The sequence below is a fragment of the Brachionichthys hirsutus genome, chromosome 14 (genome assembly GCF_040956055.1).
Source record: "Brachionichthys hirsutus isolate HB-005 chromosome 14, CSIRO-AGI_Bhir_v1, whole genome shotgun sequence".
NCBI classification, from domain to species: domain Eukaryota; kingdom Metazoa; phylum Chordata; class Actinopteri; order Lophiiformes; family Brachionichthyidae; genus Brachionichthys; species Brachionichthys hirsutus.
In genome coordinates, this window is record NC_090910.1 from 2,175,154 (window position 1) to 2,195,326 (window position 20,173).

General features: G+C 47.5%; 2 protein-coding genes across 3 annotated transcripts in view; one reads left to right on the top strand and one right to left on the bottom strand.

The window, feature by feature from the left end:
• LOC137904037 (zinc finger CCHC domain-containing protein 2-like) overlaps window positions 1-17,656 on the top strand; it is a 21,979-nt gene extending 4,323 nt beyond the window's left edge. Inside the window, exons 2-15 of the mRNA XM_068748202.1 lie at window positions 1,488-1,602; window positions 2,078-2,148; window positions 3,264-3,335; window positions 4,918-5,018; window positions 5,949-6,052; window positions 6,136-6,146; window positions 9,943-9,997; window positions 11,748-11,808; window positions 11,984-12,080; window positions 12,389-12,450; window positions 12,754-12,830; window positions 14,022-14,135; window positions 15,375-16,949; window positions 17,595-17,656. Coding sequence (XP_068604303.1) covers window positions 1,488-1,602; window positions 2,078-2,148; window positions 3,264-3,335; window positions 4,918-5,018; window positions 5,949-6,052; window positions 6,136-6,146; window positions 9,943-9,997; window positions 11,748-11,808; window positions 11,984-12,080; window positions 12,389-12,450; window positions 12,754-12,830; window positions 14,022-14,135; window positions 15,375-16,949; window positions 17,595-17,656 — 2,577 coding nt within the window. The remainder of the gene's footprint in view (window positions 1-1,487; window positions 1,603-2,077; window positions 2,149-3,263; window positions 3,336-4,917; window positions 5,019-5,948; window positions 6,053-6,135; window positions 6,147-9,942; window positions 9,998-11,747; window positions 11,809-11,983; window positions 12,081-12,388; window positions 12,451-12,753; window positions 12,831-14,021; window positions 14,136-15,374; window positions 16,950-17,594) is intronic.
• A 2,001-nt stretch (window positions 17,657-19,657) lies between these two features.
• ift74 (intraflagellar transport 74) overlaps window positions 19,658-20,173 on the bottom strand; it is a 48,000-nt gene continuing 47,484 nt past the window's right edge. For both annotated transcript variants that reach the window (XM_068747894.1, XM_068747895.1), the window contains one exon: window positions 19,658-20,038. In XM_068747894.1, coding sequence (XP_068603995.1) covers window positions 19,920-20,038 — 119 coding nt within the window. In that variant the 3' untranslated portion in view covers window positions 19,658-19,919. The remainder of the gene's footprint in view (window positions 20,039-20,173) is intronic.

Consider the following 20,173-nt stretch of genomic DNA (forward strand, 5'->3'; position numbering starts at 1 on the left):
ATTATAGTCAGGAGCCTCGCGGAGTGATACGTACCGGTGCTGTCCTTCACCATAGTATTATAGTCAGGAGCCTTGCAGAGTGATATGTACCGGTGCTGTCCTTCACCATAGTATTATAGTCAGGAGCCTTGCGGGGTGATACGTACCGGTGCTGTCCTTCACCATAGTATTATAGTCAGGAGCCTCGCGGAGTGATACGTACCGGTGCTGTCCTTCATCATAGTATTATAGTCAGGAGCCTCGCGGAGTGGATATGTACCGATGCTGTCCTTCAACATAGTATTATAGTCAGGAGCCTCGCGGAGTGGATATGTACCGATGCTGTCCTTCAACATAGTATTATAGTCAGGAGCCTCGCAGAGTGATACGTACCGGTGCTGTCCTTCAACATAGTATTATAGTCAGGAGCCTCGCAGAGTGATACGTGCCGGTGCTGTCCTTCAACATAGTATTATAGTCAGGAGCCTCGCGGAGTGATACGTGCCGGTGCTGTCCTTCAACATAGTATTATAGTCAGGAGCCTCGCGGAGTGATACGTACCGGTGCTGTCCTTCAACATAGTATTATAGTCAGGAGCCTCGCGGAGTGATACGTACCGGTGCTGTCCTTCAACATAGTATTATAGTCAGGAGCCTCGCGGAGTGATACGTGCCGGTGCTGTCCTTCAACATAGTATTATAGTCAGGAGCCTCGCGGAGTGATACGTGCCGGTGCTGTCCTTCAACATAGTATTATGGCCAGGAGCCTCGCGGAGTAATGCGTACCGGTGCTGTCCTTCACCATAGTATTATGGCGTGCTAACGAAGAGGAGTTCCAACTCGAGGCTGTCGGTCCTGCAGCAGAACACGGGAATAGAGCAGTGGCGAGAGAATCCAGCATTAATGGAGGAAGAACTGTTCAATTCAGAAACAGAAGATGAGGACTTTGATGGATTTGATTTAATGACGATTAAAACAAACTCATTTTTGCTCCCGCTCTATTTTGCGCATCTATCATGCTCACGCCTTTTGAATCGGCGCGCCCTATGTATGTTTAAAATACCGAAAAAGCAGCTGTTAAGGAGACAGCGCCGAATCACCAGGTGCGCCATATGGTCATGAGAATACGGTAAAAAAAAAACGTTATCAGTTTATCAGCTCAGGATTGGCTGCAGTACAGTTTAAACCACATGAGGGTATCCACCCTCCTCCTGTTGGCAGTTCCTGTGATATTGTTTGTTATAATGGTTTGACCTGGTTTACACAAGGTTAACTAACTCCCACATTAGTGACTAGTAGTAACTAACTCCGGGTCCCGACAACTCGGTCAGGATTCCGAGTACATTTCTCTGGATTACTTTCTTTTCTCTCATGTTTACAATTGTTACTGTTTCAGTATTTTCCGCTTCATGCAGATCTATGTTGGGGTCATGAATGTTTTATTTGTTATTAATGAACGCATCCTCACAGGTTCTAATGGCCCGTAGGTAACTCTAGGTTTGGTTTCAGGAGCTGATGGGGCAGGATCTCCTGTCTTCAGCAGCTGGTTTGGCAGAATGTGTGGCGTCCTCCCGTCCTCCGTGCCAGAGCCGGCGGCCTGGCCACTGGACAACGCAAAGAGAAGGTGAATGAAAGTACCAGATATATTCGACAGATATTGGATAGAACGATTGTTTCTAATTGGTTTCAGACCCTTCCTACCTTTACAGTTCCTTGAACACGTTGCAAGCAGTTTTATTATACTAGCCGTTAGCCGTCTGGGGTAGGGATGGGCATATGAAGTAAAAACCGAGGAGCTTCTGTTTTAGCCGCCGTTGGTTTGACTGTCTGTCTGTTAGCAACAAACAAACGTTCTGGAGGGATCTTGATGACATTTTCAGGACATGTTTGGAATATTACCAGGAGTGGATGATTACCGTAATTGCTGGACTATTATGCGCACCTGTAAAAAAGCCGCACCCACTGAATTTTAAAAAAAATAGTTATTTTGTACAAAAATAAGCCGCACATATTCGTAAGCCGCAGGTGTCTACCGGTTTATTTATCATAAATATCGTGAATTGTCATGACAATGGTTCATCACTGGTCTGTGGTTGCAGCAGTGCACATCGAGGGAATCGTGCTCAGAGGCATCTCTCGGACAAGAAAAGACAAGGAGTACAGCTTTGAGGTAGGACCCCCCCCCCCCCCCCCCCACACACACACACACACACACTCTCTCCACTGTGAAAGCCCCTTCCTGATTGTGTGCTGCCGGGTTTTGCCAGTGACCAGTTCAATGTCTTTGGAAGACATTGGAATGATTAGCTTGGTGATGGAGTGTGACAGCAGTAGCCTGCAGCAGACCTAGAGAAGGCTTTCAGGCGGCTCGTATCGGTGACCTTATCGTGGCTCTCTGCACAGACACACAAGGAGGCAGTTATTTCCACACGGGGCAGTCCAGACGTGATATCCACACCCACAGGTCAAAATACACGGATCGACCTACCGGTTACCAGTCTGGATGCATGAGTTTGTGCTGTGCTGGTTCCGCCGGTGGGTGTTTGGGTCCGGTGCAGCAGGATGCTCTGTATGATAGAGCTAAAGTGGACTTCCACTGCAGACAGAATTGTTGAATCCTCCATGTGTCGGTGTGGTTGAGGGTTACCGTCACACACCTTTTGCATACACAACACCAGCATGTAATGTAAAACCACACAACGCTGCTGCGCTGGCCCACGTTAACAAAGGCAGAGAAGGACACAGATCAGTCCGGTTCTGTTCAGGAAGTCTGCGGTTCTATCAAATCAAAGTGAAAGTTCTTCCTGTTGGAGATGGTTGGCAGCGTCTTCAGGGAGGGACACATTCTCTGCCTTTTGTTTGTTGACAGGAAACAACGTTTTACAGCTCCTGGACCTTTGTGGGAAATGTTCCACATGATTTACTTGGAGTTCTGCCTGTTGTTGGTGGAACAGGTGAAAGTGTCAGAACCTCTGTTCTGCTGCTGGCCCAGATGTTTCCGTGTAGTTCTGATGCATCCTGGGCCGTCTTACACAGGCTGGGCTGTGAGGTCGTGTTGGGTGACGGGAAGGTGGGCGTCCACGTTCTTTAAGCTAAATGCAGCAATCTGCGTAAGAAAATAGAAGAACACTCTGAGTTGTGGCTCCGAGAGAAACGTTCTCAACATCAGTCGTTGGACCATGATGGACTGTGTCCAGGTGTTGGACGCTGTTCACTGTGTTCTGACATCACTTCCTCTGATTGCTGGACGTGGAGTGAGGGAGAATGTCCTCTGCTGTGTTTCAGGTGAAGTGGTCCGACTCCTCCTGCAGTAGTGTGACCAAGACCCATCTGGAACTGGAGAACTTCCTTCTTAAGGTTCCCACTTGTTGAAGTTGTTCATTTTCATCCACCGACAAATGTGAATTAATAAAAAAAAAAAAGAAAAATTCTGTGAATAAATTATCAAAAAATCAGGACAATTATAGACCTCTAACTCAAGAGCAATATTCACCCACTATAAAATTGTGAAATATTTTGACATCATTACTTTAATTACAATATTTTTATCAGCTCTGATTTCTTTTTAACAAGGTTTTTAAAACATGATTTCAGTTCTCCTGGTATTTTGACGCTCTCTCCTTGCAGTCGCACTTGCGGAGTAACGGTACACCAAAATTTAATTTTGGTTCGGTTTATGTTCGGTATGAAAAAGGCAGAAAGAAATTACTTAAAATGCTTTTTTTTAATGCAACAATATAATTTGTATAAATAAATAATAGCGACACACTTGGCTAATATTTCAAACTATTGTATTGTAACAATTTAAAAATCGTAATAAAATTATAAATAAACAAATTAAAACTGTAAACTTTGAACACTTAGCAGCAACAGCCTAAATATGTCAAATGTAACTAGTACTAGTACTACTACTACTAACTATTCAATCTTAAAGGTTTTTACTAGAAAAATTAACTCATCCACATTTCCTGCAGAAAGCACAGATCTGGTTGCCATGACAACATCTCCAACAGAGGAGAAAACCCGCTCGCTAGCAACAGAGCTAGCTGAACACAGATCTAATGCTTTGCTAGTTTTGCTATGTGTTGACGCCTGCTAGCTTCCAACGTGTCTCCCCGTCAGTCAATGGTGTCCGACACTCAGAGACGTCCGTGCGGAAACTCGCCAGGGACTTTAGTTCCGCACAGAGCGCTTAGATCGCGCTAGTAAAGCATATTTGAGCGTCCAGAAGAGCGCTGTATAGAACCAATTTATTATTACTGTAGTAATACGTGTTATGAAAAAATGCATACAACCGAAATGGTACGCAAGTGGACCGAACCGAACATGCAGACCCGAAACGGTTCAACACATCACGTGAACCGTTACACCCCAAAGTAGCACCATTTACAAAGTAGACCTATTGTGTTACTCTCTTTTGTGTGCTTCCTCAGTGTCAGACTGTCATGGCAACAAGGCCATTCTAAATAGGATAGAGACATCAGTGCGATGGTTTTCCAAGCTGAAGTGTCTTCTTTGAGAAAGGCCCATTCAGATATTTTGTTATCAGCGTGTTTTTGTGACACATTGTTAGCGAAAGAAGCTCCGGTTTATTTGCGTCTGTCTGCTCCACTGTGGAATGACGAGAAAGACACTGAGGATGGACACAAAAAGGGAGGACGTGCTCCACATTTAGACAATAAAGAACAAGACGTGGATGAGACATTGAAGGTACCCGCACAAATGATCGTCTTGTTTTAAATTCTAATCTCCTTTTAAAGTAGTTTTGATAATCGTACCACAAAAAAAACCCTCCAGTATACGAATACCAAGTATGAGATGAGTGGCCCGAGTCGAGAAGCCCCTTCAAGAAGAAGAGATGCTCTATTCCAGACCTCTGGATCCCGATTCAGCCTGCTAAAGTTCGTGTCTCTCAGAGTATTCTGCTTTGTCTCTGCAGCTTCCTAAGGATCAGTGTGCCGAGTCTTTTGAGAAGAGCATCCTGAGGCTTCTGAACCAGGGGGGGCAGAGTGAAAGCAGGGATGTGGAGAAGAACCTCAGGTACTTTATATCCGGCTATGTACTCTCTCCAATCTCAAATATAATCAGATTCATACTCCAGCAGTTTCTTGGTACGGATCAGTGTTTCTCAGAAATGATTGTTCAAATTCAGTTTAAAACGTGCTGAATTAGGTGTCGTCACTTCCAGTTCGCAGTTCATCCATGGATGTGCCTTTGTCCGTTAAGACAATACGGTTCCTAAGAAACCAGAAAGCCATGATAGGACATGAGGACTATAATACTCTGAGTTTTTATTGTCATTCTAGTCAGCAGCATGAGAATACAACTAAATTGGTTACAGTATTTTCCGCGCTATAAGGCGCACTGCATTATAAGGCGCACCTTCAATTAGTGACCTATTTTACAACTCTGTCCACATATAAGGCGCACGGTCAAGTTTTGAGAAAATTAAAGGCTTTTAGGTGCGCCTTATAGTGCAGAAAATACGGTACTCAGGTCCAGTGATAGCAAACAATAACTCGAGAGGTAAAATATCAAAAATAAAAATTTGCCGATTCGCACACACTGATGATGTCCGTTAGTTTGGTTTAGTACAAAGTGAACGTCCAGCTCCATGCTATCGCTAAACTCAAGGTCAATCAGGTTAAGTGGAAGCCTTTTGCATTATTCATTTTAAATGCGCTGCATTAATGCAACATAAAAAGAAATCCCAAACAATTCATTGCCAGTTGCTAAAAGTTCCTTTTATTTATCAGTCATTTGTTTCTTCTCGCTCTTTTTCTGCATTCCTGTCCGACACCAAGTCAGAAGGGGAATGTAGCGGCACACCGAAGCTTGCTGAAGCCGGAAGCATCTCCCATTTGCAAAATACGAATGTGCTAAATGTGTTAAATATGCTGAACTGCGTATTTACTGGCCTCCACAGAAGTGTTGTGGTTTATTTTCTTTCCTTCCCGTTTCCACCTTCAGGGAGAGGTTCCTATCTGCTCCTCCCGTCTTCAGACAGACCAGGAGGGTCTGCAGCTTTTTCACCCGTGACTCGAGTCACTCTGCTACACCTTCCTGCTGCAGATGTGAGTGTCACGCTGAAGGAACACCCATCGAGTTGTAATCAGAACAAATGGTGTTGTTTTTCCATGAAATCCCTTTTTGGCAGCCAAACAGGAAGTTGGCTCCAGTAATATTTATCCAGTCATATTTCCTCTAATGGGTTTTACACCACAACAAATGAGGCAAACATGATCTATCATAGTTTCCTCAGTGAAATAGTACAGTGTCACCCAGCATGGCAGCATTGTCCTTGTGCAGCGTACATCTCATTATGGTCTGGATTTGTCACCGTTTCCTGTGTGACGGTGTTTTACGGCGCTGCTGCATTCATGCTGCTCCTTCGTCTCTGACTGCTTCTCACAGCCGGTTTGTCTTTGAGACCCTCTTATGTTCTCTCTGGGGTTAAGACCTTCTGAAGCATCGCCCTCAGACCATGACTGTGGCTTTTGCTGTCCTGGTTCATTCTCTCTTTATGATGGCCTCTTCTCTTTTACTTCCACGACACAACTTGTTCAGGTTTAAGACGACTCTTGTTCTAATATATTTTAGTATACATACCATAATACTACCTCCTCCATGCTCACAGTGGTATAGAAGCGTTGTTCGTTAGGACGAGTGTAAAGCAAAGCTTTAAGTAGAGCAAATCAAATCTGATTACTTCATAGCAGTTAGACATGATGATGACCAGTGTCTATTTGCAGTACCGTAAATGTTTGTTTCTTAAAAGACAATCAAAACATTTAAAACATGTTTTATTTCTACTCGCTGAAACATAGAGTAAGCACACAAAGAAAGATGAGAAGAAGTTACCGCTACTTTGTTTTTGCCTGGGAGGGTTTATACTGTTTTGTGTATTGTTTACATCCATTGTTGTACTTTTATTTATTAATTTGTTCTTATAATAGAGAATGGGAAGGCAGTTGGCCCGGGTGGCATACCTGTGGAGGTGTTGAAGTGTCTCTGAGAGGTAGCTGTAGAGTTTTAACGGGGCTGTTCAATACAATCCTAGAGGGGAAGAAGATGCCAGAGGAATGAGAAGTGTTTTAGTGCCTATTTTCAAGAAGTGAGACATAAAGTTGCAGAAACTATAAAGGGATAAAGCTGATGAGTCATACAATGAAGTTATAGGAAAAAGTAGTTGAGGCTAGACTAAGGACAGAAGTAAGTATTCGTGAGCAGCAGTATGGCTTTATGCTGAGGAATAGTACCACAAACGCAATGTTAGCGGTGAGGCTAGCAATGGAGAAGTACAGGGAAGGTCAGAAGGAGCTGCATTGTGTCTTTATAGATCTAGAGAAAGCCTAGGACAGGGTGCCCAGAGAGGAACTGTGGTACTGCATGAGGTACTGTGGTACTGCATGAGGTACTGTGGTACTGCATGGGGGAGTCTGGAGTGGCATAGAAGTATATCAGAGTAGTTCAGGACATGTATGACAGCAGTGAAGTGTGCAGTAAGAGTAACAGGGGAGTTTAGTGTAGAGGTGGGACGCACCAAGGATCAGCTCTGAGCCCCTTTTTGTTTGCCATGGTGATGGATAGACTAACAGATGAGGTGAGACAGGAAGCTCCTCTGAATATGATGTTTGCAGATGACACTGTGATCTGCAGGTAGAGGAGAATCTAGAGAAGTGGAGGTCTGCTCTAGAAAAGAGAGGAATGAAGGTCAGCAGGAGTAAAACAGAGTACATGTGTGTACATGAGAAGGTCCCAGGGGGGACAGTGAAGCTACAAGGAATAGAGGTAAAGAAGGGAGAGGACTTCAGGTACCTCGGGTCAACAGAGCAGAGTGATGGAGAGAATGTGGAAAGGAGGTGAAGAATCGTGTGCAGGCAGGCTGGAACGGGGGGAGGAAAGTATCAGGTGTGCTCTGTGATAGGACGAAGGGACAGGTCTACAAGACAGTGGTGAGGACAGCCATGATGGACGGCTTAGACAGTGTCTCTGAGGAAAAGACAGGAGGCGGAGCTAGAAGTGGATGAGATGAAGATGCTGAGGTTCTCTTTGGGAGTGTCCAGGTTGGACAGGATTAGAAATGAGACAATAAGAGGGACAGTGAAGGTTAGACGTTTTGGAGACAAAGTCGGAGAGACCAGACTTCGATGGTTTGGACATGTCCAGAGGAGAGACGGGGACTATATCGGTAGAAGGATGCTGAGGATGGAGCTGCCAGGGAACAGGACTAGAGGACGACCCAGGAGAAGAGACATGGACGTAGTGAGGGAGGACATGAGAGTGTCTGGTGTTGGGGAGGACGATGCAAAGGACAGTTGATTTGCTGTGGCAACCCCTCACGGGACAAGAAGAAAGTACATAACATTAATAATTTAACAAGATAACAAAATTACTCAATCAATCAACAATCAAATTTAATCAAATAAATTCTTTCAAATAATAAGTAAATAAAAAAATTGCAGAACTGCAGTACAGTAGTCCCTCATTTTCCGCGGGGGTTACGTTCTAAAAACAACCCGCAATAAGTGAAATCCGCAATGTAGTCATCTTTATTTTTTTTCAATTATTATACATGTACATAAATGTTTTAAGGCTGTAAAACCCCTCACCACACACTTTATACACGTTTAACAGGCAGGCATTAATCTAAATAGATTGTTTCAGTATTATAGAATGAAACCAAAGATCAAAACCTTTTCAGAACTAAACATTTGTTTGAGAAATATAAATATATAGTACGTACAGTGAACGTTTTCCTGTTAATAATGTTAAGGCGTGCAGGTCGAGGAAAGAGCCGCTTGGAGTGCAGAAGAACAAATATTCTACTCGTGCTGTCTTTAGCCTCTCATGCTGCTTTATTGGATAGCTTAGCACAGCGGAACGGCAGCGGCTACATGTATCAACAGGAAGAACCAAAACCCAAAAGGGACGTGAGGTTTATGCTCCTACAAAATAAAAGCCTCTTTTTACACAGAGAATAAGAGCGCTATAAAACAAACGCTTAACAAATAAATATGATAGCTTTTAGAAATAACGAATTTAATTTTAATGATCAACCTACGAGGTTGAACACATGAGAAGTTATTAATAGCAACTCGCGCGTATTTCACAGTTCCTCCGACCGCGCCTTCGTCCTTGCGCCGTTTCAAGGCGCGTTCAAGCGCAAAAATAAAATCTGAAAAATTGCATTAAAACTCCGCGAAGCAGCGAAGTCACGGAAGATGAACCGCATTATATCGAGGGACTACTGTGCAACCAACGGTTGCAAGCTGCTAAGAACATTTGTGACAGATGTAGCATTTACCAAAAGCAAATGTCTGCACACAGCTCTCGCCCCCGGGCCTTGAGTTTGACGCCTGGGATCTAAATCGTAGAAGACCACTTCTGTTTGTGTACAGACGGCTCATGTGTGTAGGATGTACCGGTACGTGTTGTGTACATTCAGACTGCAGTTGTTTTGTAGGCCTGTTGTCTTTGTGTTTCCTAATTTGTCTGAGTTGATGCTAAACTTAAATGGAGTCCCTTTCATCTCGCTGGCGGTTGATTCCCGGCTGCACATCTTGGTAAATTATTTGTTAAAAAAATAGTGTTTTGACAGTGGTTACAATATGACAAACAAAAACGTGTATTGGTAGTGATAAATGTTACTGAGTTGATTAATGCAAAAAGTTAAACTGAAGTTAATCACATTTACTTGTGCTTATACTTTCACTATATGAAAGGCTGTAATTAACTTGTATAATGATTAGGTATTAACAAGTAACACTTGACACACCTTGAGACAATGTCACTCATCTGTTTAATTACAAGTGAGCATAGTCCATACACGTGTCAACGATGGCGCTACTAAAGTACAATTGGTGATTTATGACATCATAAATGTGCAGCAAGACATTTCGCTGGGCTGTATCCAAGGTCGGTTTACTGCTGTCAGAAACTCAGATCTCTTTTACCTTTTTAGACAACTGCGGATAAAGCCTATCAGGGAGACTGTTCTGCCTCCAGTCAGGAGGAAGGTGAGGTGAAGCAGTCCAAGTCTCTGGACAGGAGTAGTGTCAGGGACAGAGCAGAGTTCAAAACACGCATGCAAGAGTGTGTATATTCAGTGAATGTGTCCAAACAAAGGCAAGGTCCATTAACCGGCGCTGCAGTCCAAGCTTGAGCTGCTGTGCATAGTAAATATGAAAGGTTGACCAGTGTTTGTCTGGGTGGCTCTCCAATGCTCGTATTTCAGGGCAATATTTGCCTGGTTAGGTCCTGGCCTGTTCACCTTGAACAACAAACACCGTCGCTCAGACCGGCCTCACACATGGAACAGAGCTCTGTCCGTATTTGGAGACCTTGGATAGGGTGGGATAACGATGCAGTGGAACCACCTCGTTTCATGAACAAACAAGCTTTGACTTGGATGTTGAACAAGCTGGTGTAGTGGGTAGCGCTGTCGCCTCACAGCAAGAAAGTAGCGGGTTCGACTCCTAACTGTGTGGAGTTTGTATGTTGTCTGCGTGGGTTCTCCGCGTGGGTCCGCATGGGTTCTCCGGTTTTCTCCCACCTCCAAAAACATGACATTTAGTTGGATTGGTCGCTTCAAAATTTGTCCGTAGACGTAAGTGGATGTCTGCCTCCGCGTGGCCCCACGATGTGCTGGCGATGCATTCAGGGTGTGCCCCGCCTCTTGCAATTAACCAGCTGGGATAGGCTCCAGCAACTTACCATTTCTAATTTGGATGGTTTGGACAGTTTGTCAACAGTAGGAGGGAGGAGCACAAAGAAAAGACAAATCGACTATCGTTTTTGAGAAACTTGCTTTCAAGTAGCGTTTTTACCAGATTTCCAATCTGTGTCTACTGGCATAGTATGCAAAAGCACAATTACCATGATGAGGGTTTCTTAAATGATGAATGAGATTGTGTATATTCTCATTCATCATGGTAATCCTTGAGGCTGTAATCGGAATCATCTTGATGTCTAGTTTGAAGAGATTTTCCCACTCGTCCACGAGTTCTACCCCAGTTCTACGTGACTGGTGGAGTTCATGGAACATTCTGGGGAGAGTTGCTCAGGCTGCGTTGTATGTGGGTGAGGACCCCCCACCGCTATTTAGAAATGGTTGTTCCAATTTGACATAAATGGCTTCGTTCTCAAACATGTCTACACTGTTGCGCTTGGGTGGACCAGTTTCTGTCTGGGGGGGGCTGCTGGGTTGGAACTGCCCAAGCTTTTGTCTCTGGTACTCCGGCCTCATGTGGGATGACGTGTGATGATGTACGTATTTGTCCCTGTCCTTTGTTTTCTCTGCGTTGGGATTAGCTTTCTCTCTTTTTCGGGTCCCGGATGACTGTCTGTCTGTCTGTCCGTCCTCTCCACTGGTCAGTCAGGGCGGAAGATGTCTCTTGGATGAGCGGTGAAATGTCTTCTGACCCTAACGAACCAGAATACCAGTTGCTTCGACCATCTTTACTGCATGTTCTCTCTTCTTGTGTCTGGTCCTACCCATGCTCCTTTGGTAATACTGTTGAAGTGTTTCAGGAGACATTTTTCAGTGTCTTCTGTGACTCTGAATACATATGCCAAAGAAGAATGAGAATGTGAAGTCATTAAATAAGTAATTCAATCCTACAGACAGAGTGAGCGAGCTAGCTGGAGGACTGTACTGCTCACTGCTACTTTTTTCCAAATTGGCTCGCTGGCAACCGGTTTAAGAATTTTACAGTGATTGAATATTGATTAGCAATACAAATAACTGCGTTTGTTCCCTCCTTTCAGATTTAGAGTCTTATATTCAGGGACACAAGAAAAAGCACGGGACAAGGAGTCCATGTCAAGGGTAAGTCTACGATCTGGTGTAATCTGTAAATCATCTCCATGAAGGGAATAACGGTGTAATACCACCAGATTATAAATGATGGGAAAGAGTACACAGCCATGTTGCGTGGAAATCAATCATTCGCTCATCAAGCAGGCAACACTTCCATTCCTCTTTCCCTCGCCACTCTCTCCAGTGGGAAGGGCTCCCAGGGGGACGGTCGGAGGGGGCCCCCGTCTGCAGAGCTCAGTGGTCCAGCAGACAGGAGGAAGAGCAGTCAGGGGGCTGAGCAGGTGAGGCTGACCTGGGCTCGTCAGAGGAAGCTTCAATGCGTATTTAAAAAAAAGCAGCAATGACAAATTATAACCACCTGTCAGTTCTTCCTATTATAGCTGTGTCCCTAATTCACTTTCAATTAAACTGGACATTTGAGATGTCCCTGTGGATGGTCCCTGTGTATTTGACCCCACCGCACCTTAAATACAAAAAGAAAGTTTTACAGTAAAGGAAAATCACCAAAACTCCAGTGATGTTAGCAGAAAGCACCCGAATCCCAGAGGGTGTTGGTGTAAACCTGTTGTGACCCTCGTCTTCCTCACAGCATGCGGACACTGAGAGGAGAAGCCATCCAGTCAACAAAACTAAAAGCAGAGGAGCCGACCGGTGAGTCAGAGCTAGAAGCTGAAACTATGGAGAGAGCATGCAAACCATGCTTAGGCCACGGCTCATGATGAATCCACCATTTTGGTGTGATCTGCGTGACTTTTAATGTTACTCCACCGTGGCAAGAAAGGGTGTCAAAATCAGGGACTTGTAGCTCACGGGGAAGTCTTTAAAATAGTGATCATTGTGAACATTTCTGTGGCGATTGAGTGGCAGGACGGCTACAGTCTGCCACCAACTCCACATGCATTTGTATCTGTTGACATGACTGTCTTCTTGTCTCCTGCCATTGTCCCTGTCCAGCTCCAAGGGGAAGGGGAAGGGTGGTGTCTTTTTAACCAATGGTAGAGCGGTTCCAGCCCCATCATCTCAGAGGAAAGGTGAGTATCTGACAGGATCAGGAAGAGTCCTCCAGGAGACGGGTCACCGTGGGTGCAGCGGTATCAAGTTACTCCCACAAGCCTGCCTGAATCTGTCATTAGTGAAGCTCAGCTATTGTTAGGGTTAGGTTTAATTTATAACAGCGACTTCGTGAACAGCCATCGCCACCATCGGTGCCCCTGATGAAACGATCAAAATGCGAATAAACTCGCCAGCTAAGACGTAACGCTGATCATACAGCCATGGTTCATAAATTATAGAGAGATTATTACAGCACCACAATAAGTCATGGCACCGAATTTGTTGCTTGGTACCAACTAATGTACGTTAATATTAAACCCTTAAAGGGGACATATTATGAAAAAATAATTTTCCCGTGTTTCTATACTATTCTGGTGATTTTGGGTCATTATCAACCCCCAAAATGGCAAAATAAACCATCCAGTCAATCCTTCGTAGTTTGGGTAGGTCTGAAATCACCTCCTGAAACACATCTGGAAGAAATCTCTCCCCTTCTGACGTCAGGAGGGGAAAACGTGCACAAAATGTGTGTGCACATGCGTGTGCGTGGACGTCCCTGTGTCTGAGCTCTCTTCCTGGTCGTCATGGTTATGGTGACCAGGAAGCTGAGCCGAAAGGCAAAGCTCTCCATTTACCGGTCGATCTCCTTTCCTGTGGTCACGAGCTTTGGGTAGTGACCGAAAGAACAAGGTCGCGGTTACAAGCGGCTGAAATGAGCTTCCTCCGTGGGGTGACAGTGTGAAGCTCCGGAGGGAGTGCGAGACGTGCCGTCAGAGCGCGGAGAGTCTCCGGTCCTCTTTTTTATTGTTATTCCGTCCTGATAATATTACCGTCATCACGCCGTGTTTGTGTGTATGTAGAGACATTCACTCCTTGATTGCGCACTGCTTTCCCTCGCTTGCACGAGTCGAAGAAAAAGAGGAGAGTGGATGAAGTTTATTTTTTGTGTTCCGGCAAAAAATGCCAAAAATGTTTTTGTGTGCTAAAGGCGCCCTCACGGTCTATCATGGTAGTGTGAATGTACGCGTGCTCGCTATGAACGTACTTTCGCTTCCTGGTTTAGAGCGTTTCTGACAGAGCGGCTTGATTCAGAAATGAGGGACGCTGTCCTGCAGCATATGGTATATGTATGATTACCCTCTCTGTAGTTCATCACTGTGTTGTTGCAGATGAAGGTTCTGGTCCTGAGACTGTTGGTGAAACCTCATCAGAAAGCTACAGCTCTCCGTCCAGCCCTCGGCACCGACCAGAGAGCATGGACAGTGAGGAAGAAAACAACAAAGGTGAAGCGTGTTGGTAGTGAGCGTGTTGGTAGTGAAGCGTGTTGGTAGTGAAGCGTGTTGGTAGTGAGCGTGTTGGTAGTGAAGCGTGTTGGTAGTGACGCGTGTTGGTAGTGAGCGTGTTGGTAGCGAGCGTGTTGGTAGTGAAGCGTGTTGGTAGCGAGCGTGTTGGTAGTGAAGCGTGTTGGTAGTGAAGCGTGTTGGTAGTGACGCGTGTTGGTAGTGAGCGTGTTGGTAGCGAGCGTGTTGGTAGTGAAGCGTGTTGGTAGTGAAGCGTGTTGGTAGTGACGCGTGTTGGTAGTGACGCGTGTTGGTAGTGACGCGTGTTGGTAGTGACGCGTGTTGGTAGTGACGCGTGTTGGTAGCGAGCGTGTTGGTCGTGAGCGTGTTGGTAGTGAGCGTGTTGGTGGTGAAGCGTGTTGGTAGTGAGCGTGTTGGTCGTGAGCGTGTTGGTAGTGAGCGTGTTGGTAGCGAGCGTGTTGGTCGTGAGCGTGTTGGTAGTGAGCGTGTTGGTAGTGAAGCGTGTTGGTAGTGAGCGTGTTGGTAGTGAGCGTGTTGGTAGTGACGCGTGTTGGTAGTGACGCGTGTTGGTAGTGAAGCGTGTTGGTAGTGAGCGTGTTGGTAGTGAGCGTGTTGGTAGTGAGCGTGTTGGTAGTGAGCGTGTTGGTAGCGAGCGTGTTGGTAGTGAAGCGTGTTGGTAGTGAGCGTGTTGGTAGCGAGCGTGTTGGTAGCGAGCGTGTTGGTAGTGAGCGTGTTGGTAGTGAGCGTGTTGGTAGTGAGCGTGTTGGTAGTGAGCGTGTTGGTAGTGAAGCGTGTTGGTAGTGACGCGTGTTGGTAGTGAGCGTGTTGGTAGTGAGCGTGTTGGTAGTGAAGCGTGTTGGTAGTGACGCGTGTTGGTAGTGAGCGTGTTGGTAGCGAGCGTGTTGGTAGTGAAGCGTGTTGGTAGTGACGCGTGTTGGTAGTGACGCGTGTTGGTAGTGACGCGTGTTGGTGAGCGTGTTGGTGAGCGTGTTGGTAGTGAGCGTGTTGGTGAGCGTGTTGGTAGTGAGCGTGTCGGTGGTGAAGCGTGTTGGTGAGCGTGTTGGTGAGCGTGTTGGTGAGCGTGTTGGTAGTGTTGGTAGTGAAGCGTGTTGGTGAGCGTGTTGGTGAGCGTGTTGGTGAGCGTGTTGGTAGTGTTGGTAGTGACACGTGTATCTGTCGTGTCCTCTTTTGTCTCTGACGGGGACGGAACCTCTCTGTTAGATACAGACAGCCACTCTGAAGACAACAGCAAAGGTTCTGGCTGTGACGGCTTCTTCACTCCCCTGACCGACGCAGCGGGGGCCGGGGACGTCGCCTCTTTCCACCCTCTGCCTTTCAAGAAACCCCAGGCCCAGATGGAGCAGCCCTCCCCAGAGAGCAGCACGACTTTCTATCCTTTATCCCTTCCTCCCTTCCTGCATCCTCTTCCGTATCTGCTCCCTAACGGCGCAGCGGACCCTCCTCTTCCACCGGCCCCTCCGTCCAGCCAGAACGTCCCCGATGCGAAGCCCTCGTCTGTGACGCTGATGAAGAAGGCGCCCTCGGCTGCCACAGGCTCTGGGACTGTGGGCGAGTCTGAGAAAAGGGACATGCTCCCAACCTTTGGCCTTCCACCGATTGGACTCCACCCTTCAGGAAGTCCGGCTCTGCAGCCCGTGGTCCAGAGGTTCAAGATAGCTGCGTCTCACAGCCAGAGCGGCTCTGATGGAGCTCCGAGTTCTACTTGTGGTCCTGCTGCTCCCCCAGCTTCACACCAGGTCCCTGTAAGAGCCATCACCGTCATGTCTCACGGGCCGTCCTCTTACTCCTCTCCGCTTCAGCCCGTCTCCTGCCAAGGCCCGGCCAGCGTGGGCCTGGCCTCCTCCCAGGTCCACGTTGAGACGCCACATGTGAAACGCCCCGGCCTGACCCTTCCGTCTGGACTGCCTTCTCCGTACGCGCTACCCCCTGCACCTGCGTCCGTCACACCCGCTGTGGGAGTAACCCGAACTCCTGGACACGTACAAGCAGCTGTTGCTCCAGCTGTGCCCACCCACACCCCCGGACCGGCCCCGAGCCCCAGCCCGGCGCTGACCCACAGCACGGCTCACAGTGACTGCACACTGTACAGTAACAGCAGCGCTTCCTGTGGGAGTGCCCCTGTTACCCCTGGCAACCCTATTACTGTTCAGCAAACTCAGCAGCAACAACAAACGCAGCAGCAGCCAATCGGCTGCGGGACTTGCGGTTGCCACAACAACTGCGGGGGCCAAGGCGGCGTCAGTAACGGCATCAGCGTCGCGTCCGCATGCCAGGCGCCCTTATTCTTCCCGGTCCACCAGATGGCAGCGGCGCGCCAGGTGTTCAGCGTGCCCCCGCCCCTCTTCCAGCTCTCCAGCCTGTGCAGTAACGGTTACCTCCCCCAGGCCCCGCCTCCTCACCAGAACAACGGCGCTGCCACCCTGTCTCCCTTCTTCCCCGCTGCAGCGCCTCCTGCACACCCGCCCCCCTTCGGCCCCCTCCACACTCATTCTCACGGCCACGCCGACGTGCCGTCGCACATCCTCAGCACCCAGGCGGTGGCGGCGGCCGCCGCAAACTACAGCCTCCAGCAGCAGATGGTGCCGGCGGCGTCCTTCTGCCAGCGTGTCTTCCAGCAGCACGTGTACCCGAACCCGCTGGGTCTGCTTCCCGCTGCGGCGCTGGGGGGGGGCGGAGTCAACAAGAAGAACGGCAACGTGTCCTGTTACAACTGCGGCGTCAGCGGCCACTACGCCGAGAACTGCAGCCAGCCCTCCATGGACGCCGCGCAGCAAGGTAGCGCAGCCACACAGCACCTCGTTCACTCTACCGGCCCTCGTCTGTCCCAGCAGGCAACGGGCGAGAGTCGGGGTACACCCTGGACGAGCCGCCGGGTCACAGGCCCACACACACACACAGACAACCAATCTACCTGTTGCATGTTTTTGGCAGTGGGAGGAACCCGGAGAATTCTCGAGTGCTCAGCTCAGCTCTTTTAAAAAGGAGACGCTTTTATTTTCGAGACATTCTTCTGTTATTGCGACAGAATAGTTCGATGTATTTTGTTAATTTCTACAGAAGAATATTTATTTAAAAGCAAAAAAACTTCAACTGTTGGGTTTGTAAGGACATGAAACCGAACGTTCTGAAATAAGAAATAAAACGAAGTCGATGTTACAAAGTGCTCCGAGATAGAAGCCGGAACATCTCGGGCTGTCCACACTGTGTTTTCTGTCCACTGAGGGGACGTCTCGGGACGTCTCGGGCTGTTCACACGGTGTCTTCTGTCCACTGAGTGGACGTCTCGGGACGTCTCGGGCTGTTCACACGGTGTCTTCTGTCCACTGAGTGGACGTCTCGGGACGTCTCGGGCCGTTCACACGGTGTCTTCTGTCCACTGAGGGGACGTCTCTTCATCTGCATGTCTCTTTTGCTCCGCAGGTGGCTTCCGGATAAAGTATTCGGTGTCCCACATTTCAGAAACACTTGACAACGGCGAGTGATGAGGAAGAGAGTGCGACAGCTCAGCTGGTCGTTGCCATGGCGATGCTGTGATATTCTTCCCACCACTTTTTGTGAGCGGCGGCGCACTGAAACCTCTGAGTACTTCAGGGAAAAGAGAACGACCTGCCAGGGATGGAAGACGAAGCCTAAATACTAGTGCCTGTGAGAATCTTGTCTCCATGGAGACAGCTGGACGTCTGGGGTTCCCCAGGGGGCCGTGTCGCCCCCCCGGTTCCTTCCCTTTCCAGTTTGGTTTGATACTTTTGCACTGAGGGTTACAGATAATTAACTTATTACTTAATTACTAAGATGATGGAAATGTTTTTCTTTTCTTCAAAGCAAAACTGAAGATGTTTTTTTATACGCTTTTAAAACGCATATTTACGCTCTCACTACCGCTGAACTGGGAATAAACGTCCGAGCGAACTGGACAGACGGACGTAAGAAGAACAGATTTCAGTTGGATGTCGTGTTCGGGTTCTAACGGAGGGAACCAGACAAAGTGTTTCGACACTTACCGGTACACGTTTGTGTACTTGAGAAGAAACGGCTGCTTTTCTTCTTCTTTTATTCACCCGTGATTCATTTCACAAACAGCATCGACATTTCAGACGTGACTACGTCCACAGAGACTGTTGAAAAACTGGAGACTCAGAATATACATATGCAGTATATATATATTTATACATATGCAGTGTATACACATGTGATGATTGGGCTCAGACCACAGAGCTTCTTTGTCGCTGCATTTGGCAAACAGGAAGACGTGAGCAGCTCCTGACCTTTAGTCCGAGGGCACCCAAGGAGGGGGGGACGCTGTCCTGAGGACGGAACGATCACTGGGACATTTGTGAGGACCGGAAACGAGACCCAGTTCTATCGCCCCCGTGTGTACAGGCTGACCGTTTACTTCCTGCGTTAGTTAGACTCACGATATACTTTTCATTTTGTCGGTGACTCGACCGAATCATTTTATTCCGGATACGCCTTGCCTTAAGGATCGGTAGAGAGACATCCTGGTCCTGAGACAGTTCAGCGATGTCGTGGTCTCCGTGTCGGACGCCGCGGCTGTCCGTATTCATCGGGGACGTCGATGATGCGACGGCCGTTGGATTTTAACCACTGGTGATATTTGTTAGCGAGAATATTAGTCGTACGTCTGAGTCGTAATGAAGCCGGAATATGAGAACGGTCATGAAATGTTGTTTTTGGTGTTAAATGAAGACTAACCTGATGATGAAGATGATGATGATGATGTCTGGCTTTTATTCGCTCATTGTTTGTACAAATTATTTGGAAACGGGCAGTATTAAGTTAAAACACATTGAAATACTTTATGGAACAACTAAGAAAACGTTTGTTCTCGTTTCTTTGCAGCTATTTGATCCTCTCAAGCTAGCAAGCACAGCTGCTAACCGGGTTTAGCCGGTTAGCAGCTGCTAAGCTCGAATACATTTTGCTGTAAATAAACTCGGATGGGCTTGATCTACTGGAGTGTGTACTATCTGAGTATCTGTCTCTGGTTTGAAGCCGCCGCTTCTTCTCCATTAACTGTTCCGGTTTCCGGTTGCCCCCCCCCCCCCCCCCCCCCCGGCGGTTTGTCTGCTTTTGTCAGCCATTATCGCTCTGCCTACTGTAAGTGCTTTCGTGCTAAGCTATGCATAAGCTGCGTGACTGTCGGGAGACGCCAGCGGTGCTTTCGCTGCGTTTTCATAGGACGGTCTCCCTCGAAGACGTTAGCGGGACGTCCCAAACGGTTCTTCCATTCTTTGGACACTTGAAGTGGACCAGGAGAACCTCTGGTCTGGATCCGGTGATCAGATGTGGACCCGGAGTTCTGTCTACCCCCACGGGCCGCTTGTCATGTTTACTGTCGCCTTTGATGTCTCCCTACTGGGAAGGTCGAATATATTTCTACGGTGGAATTTGGACTTTATGCAAACGTGTGGTTTTTCCTGTAATTAAAAGCAATAAATATAAAGATCAAAGGATCATCAGTTTGTCTCCACTTTATTTCTTGCTGCGCAGCATCGAATGTCCGCTGGTGTCCTGCGTGACGATGCTACACAATATATCTCTGAGGTACTTTATCAGAAAACAATTAAGTACAAGGTCAAGTATTCGTTGGGCGTTAGAGACTACAGATTCTAAAGCTTCTGTCTCAGCTGTGAGCGGATCTCGAGTTCGCAGGCCGTGAGGTGTTAACCCCGTCGGTCCAGCTGGGGTTCCGCTGGGGTTCCGGTGTGAGAACCCGTGGAGGTTCTAAACCGTCCTGCGGCTCTGCAAGGCGTCCACCAGACTCTTGTTGTGCTCGGCGACTTGCTGATAGACCTTCTTGGCGACCGACTCGAAGTCGCTCTCCTGAGATTTGGAGGCGATGACTGACGAGAGAGTCGAGGAAAGAACTCGGGAGTCGGGAGCCGATCACAAATATCAATTCTGTTTCCTCTGGAGCGACGAGGATTCTGGGAATTCCTTTGAGCGCATCACGAGGACTGAAGACTGAGGGCGAGCGC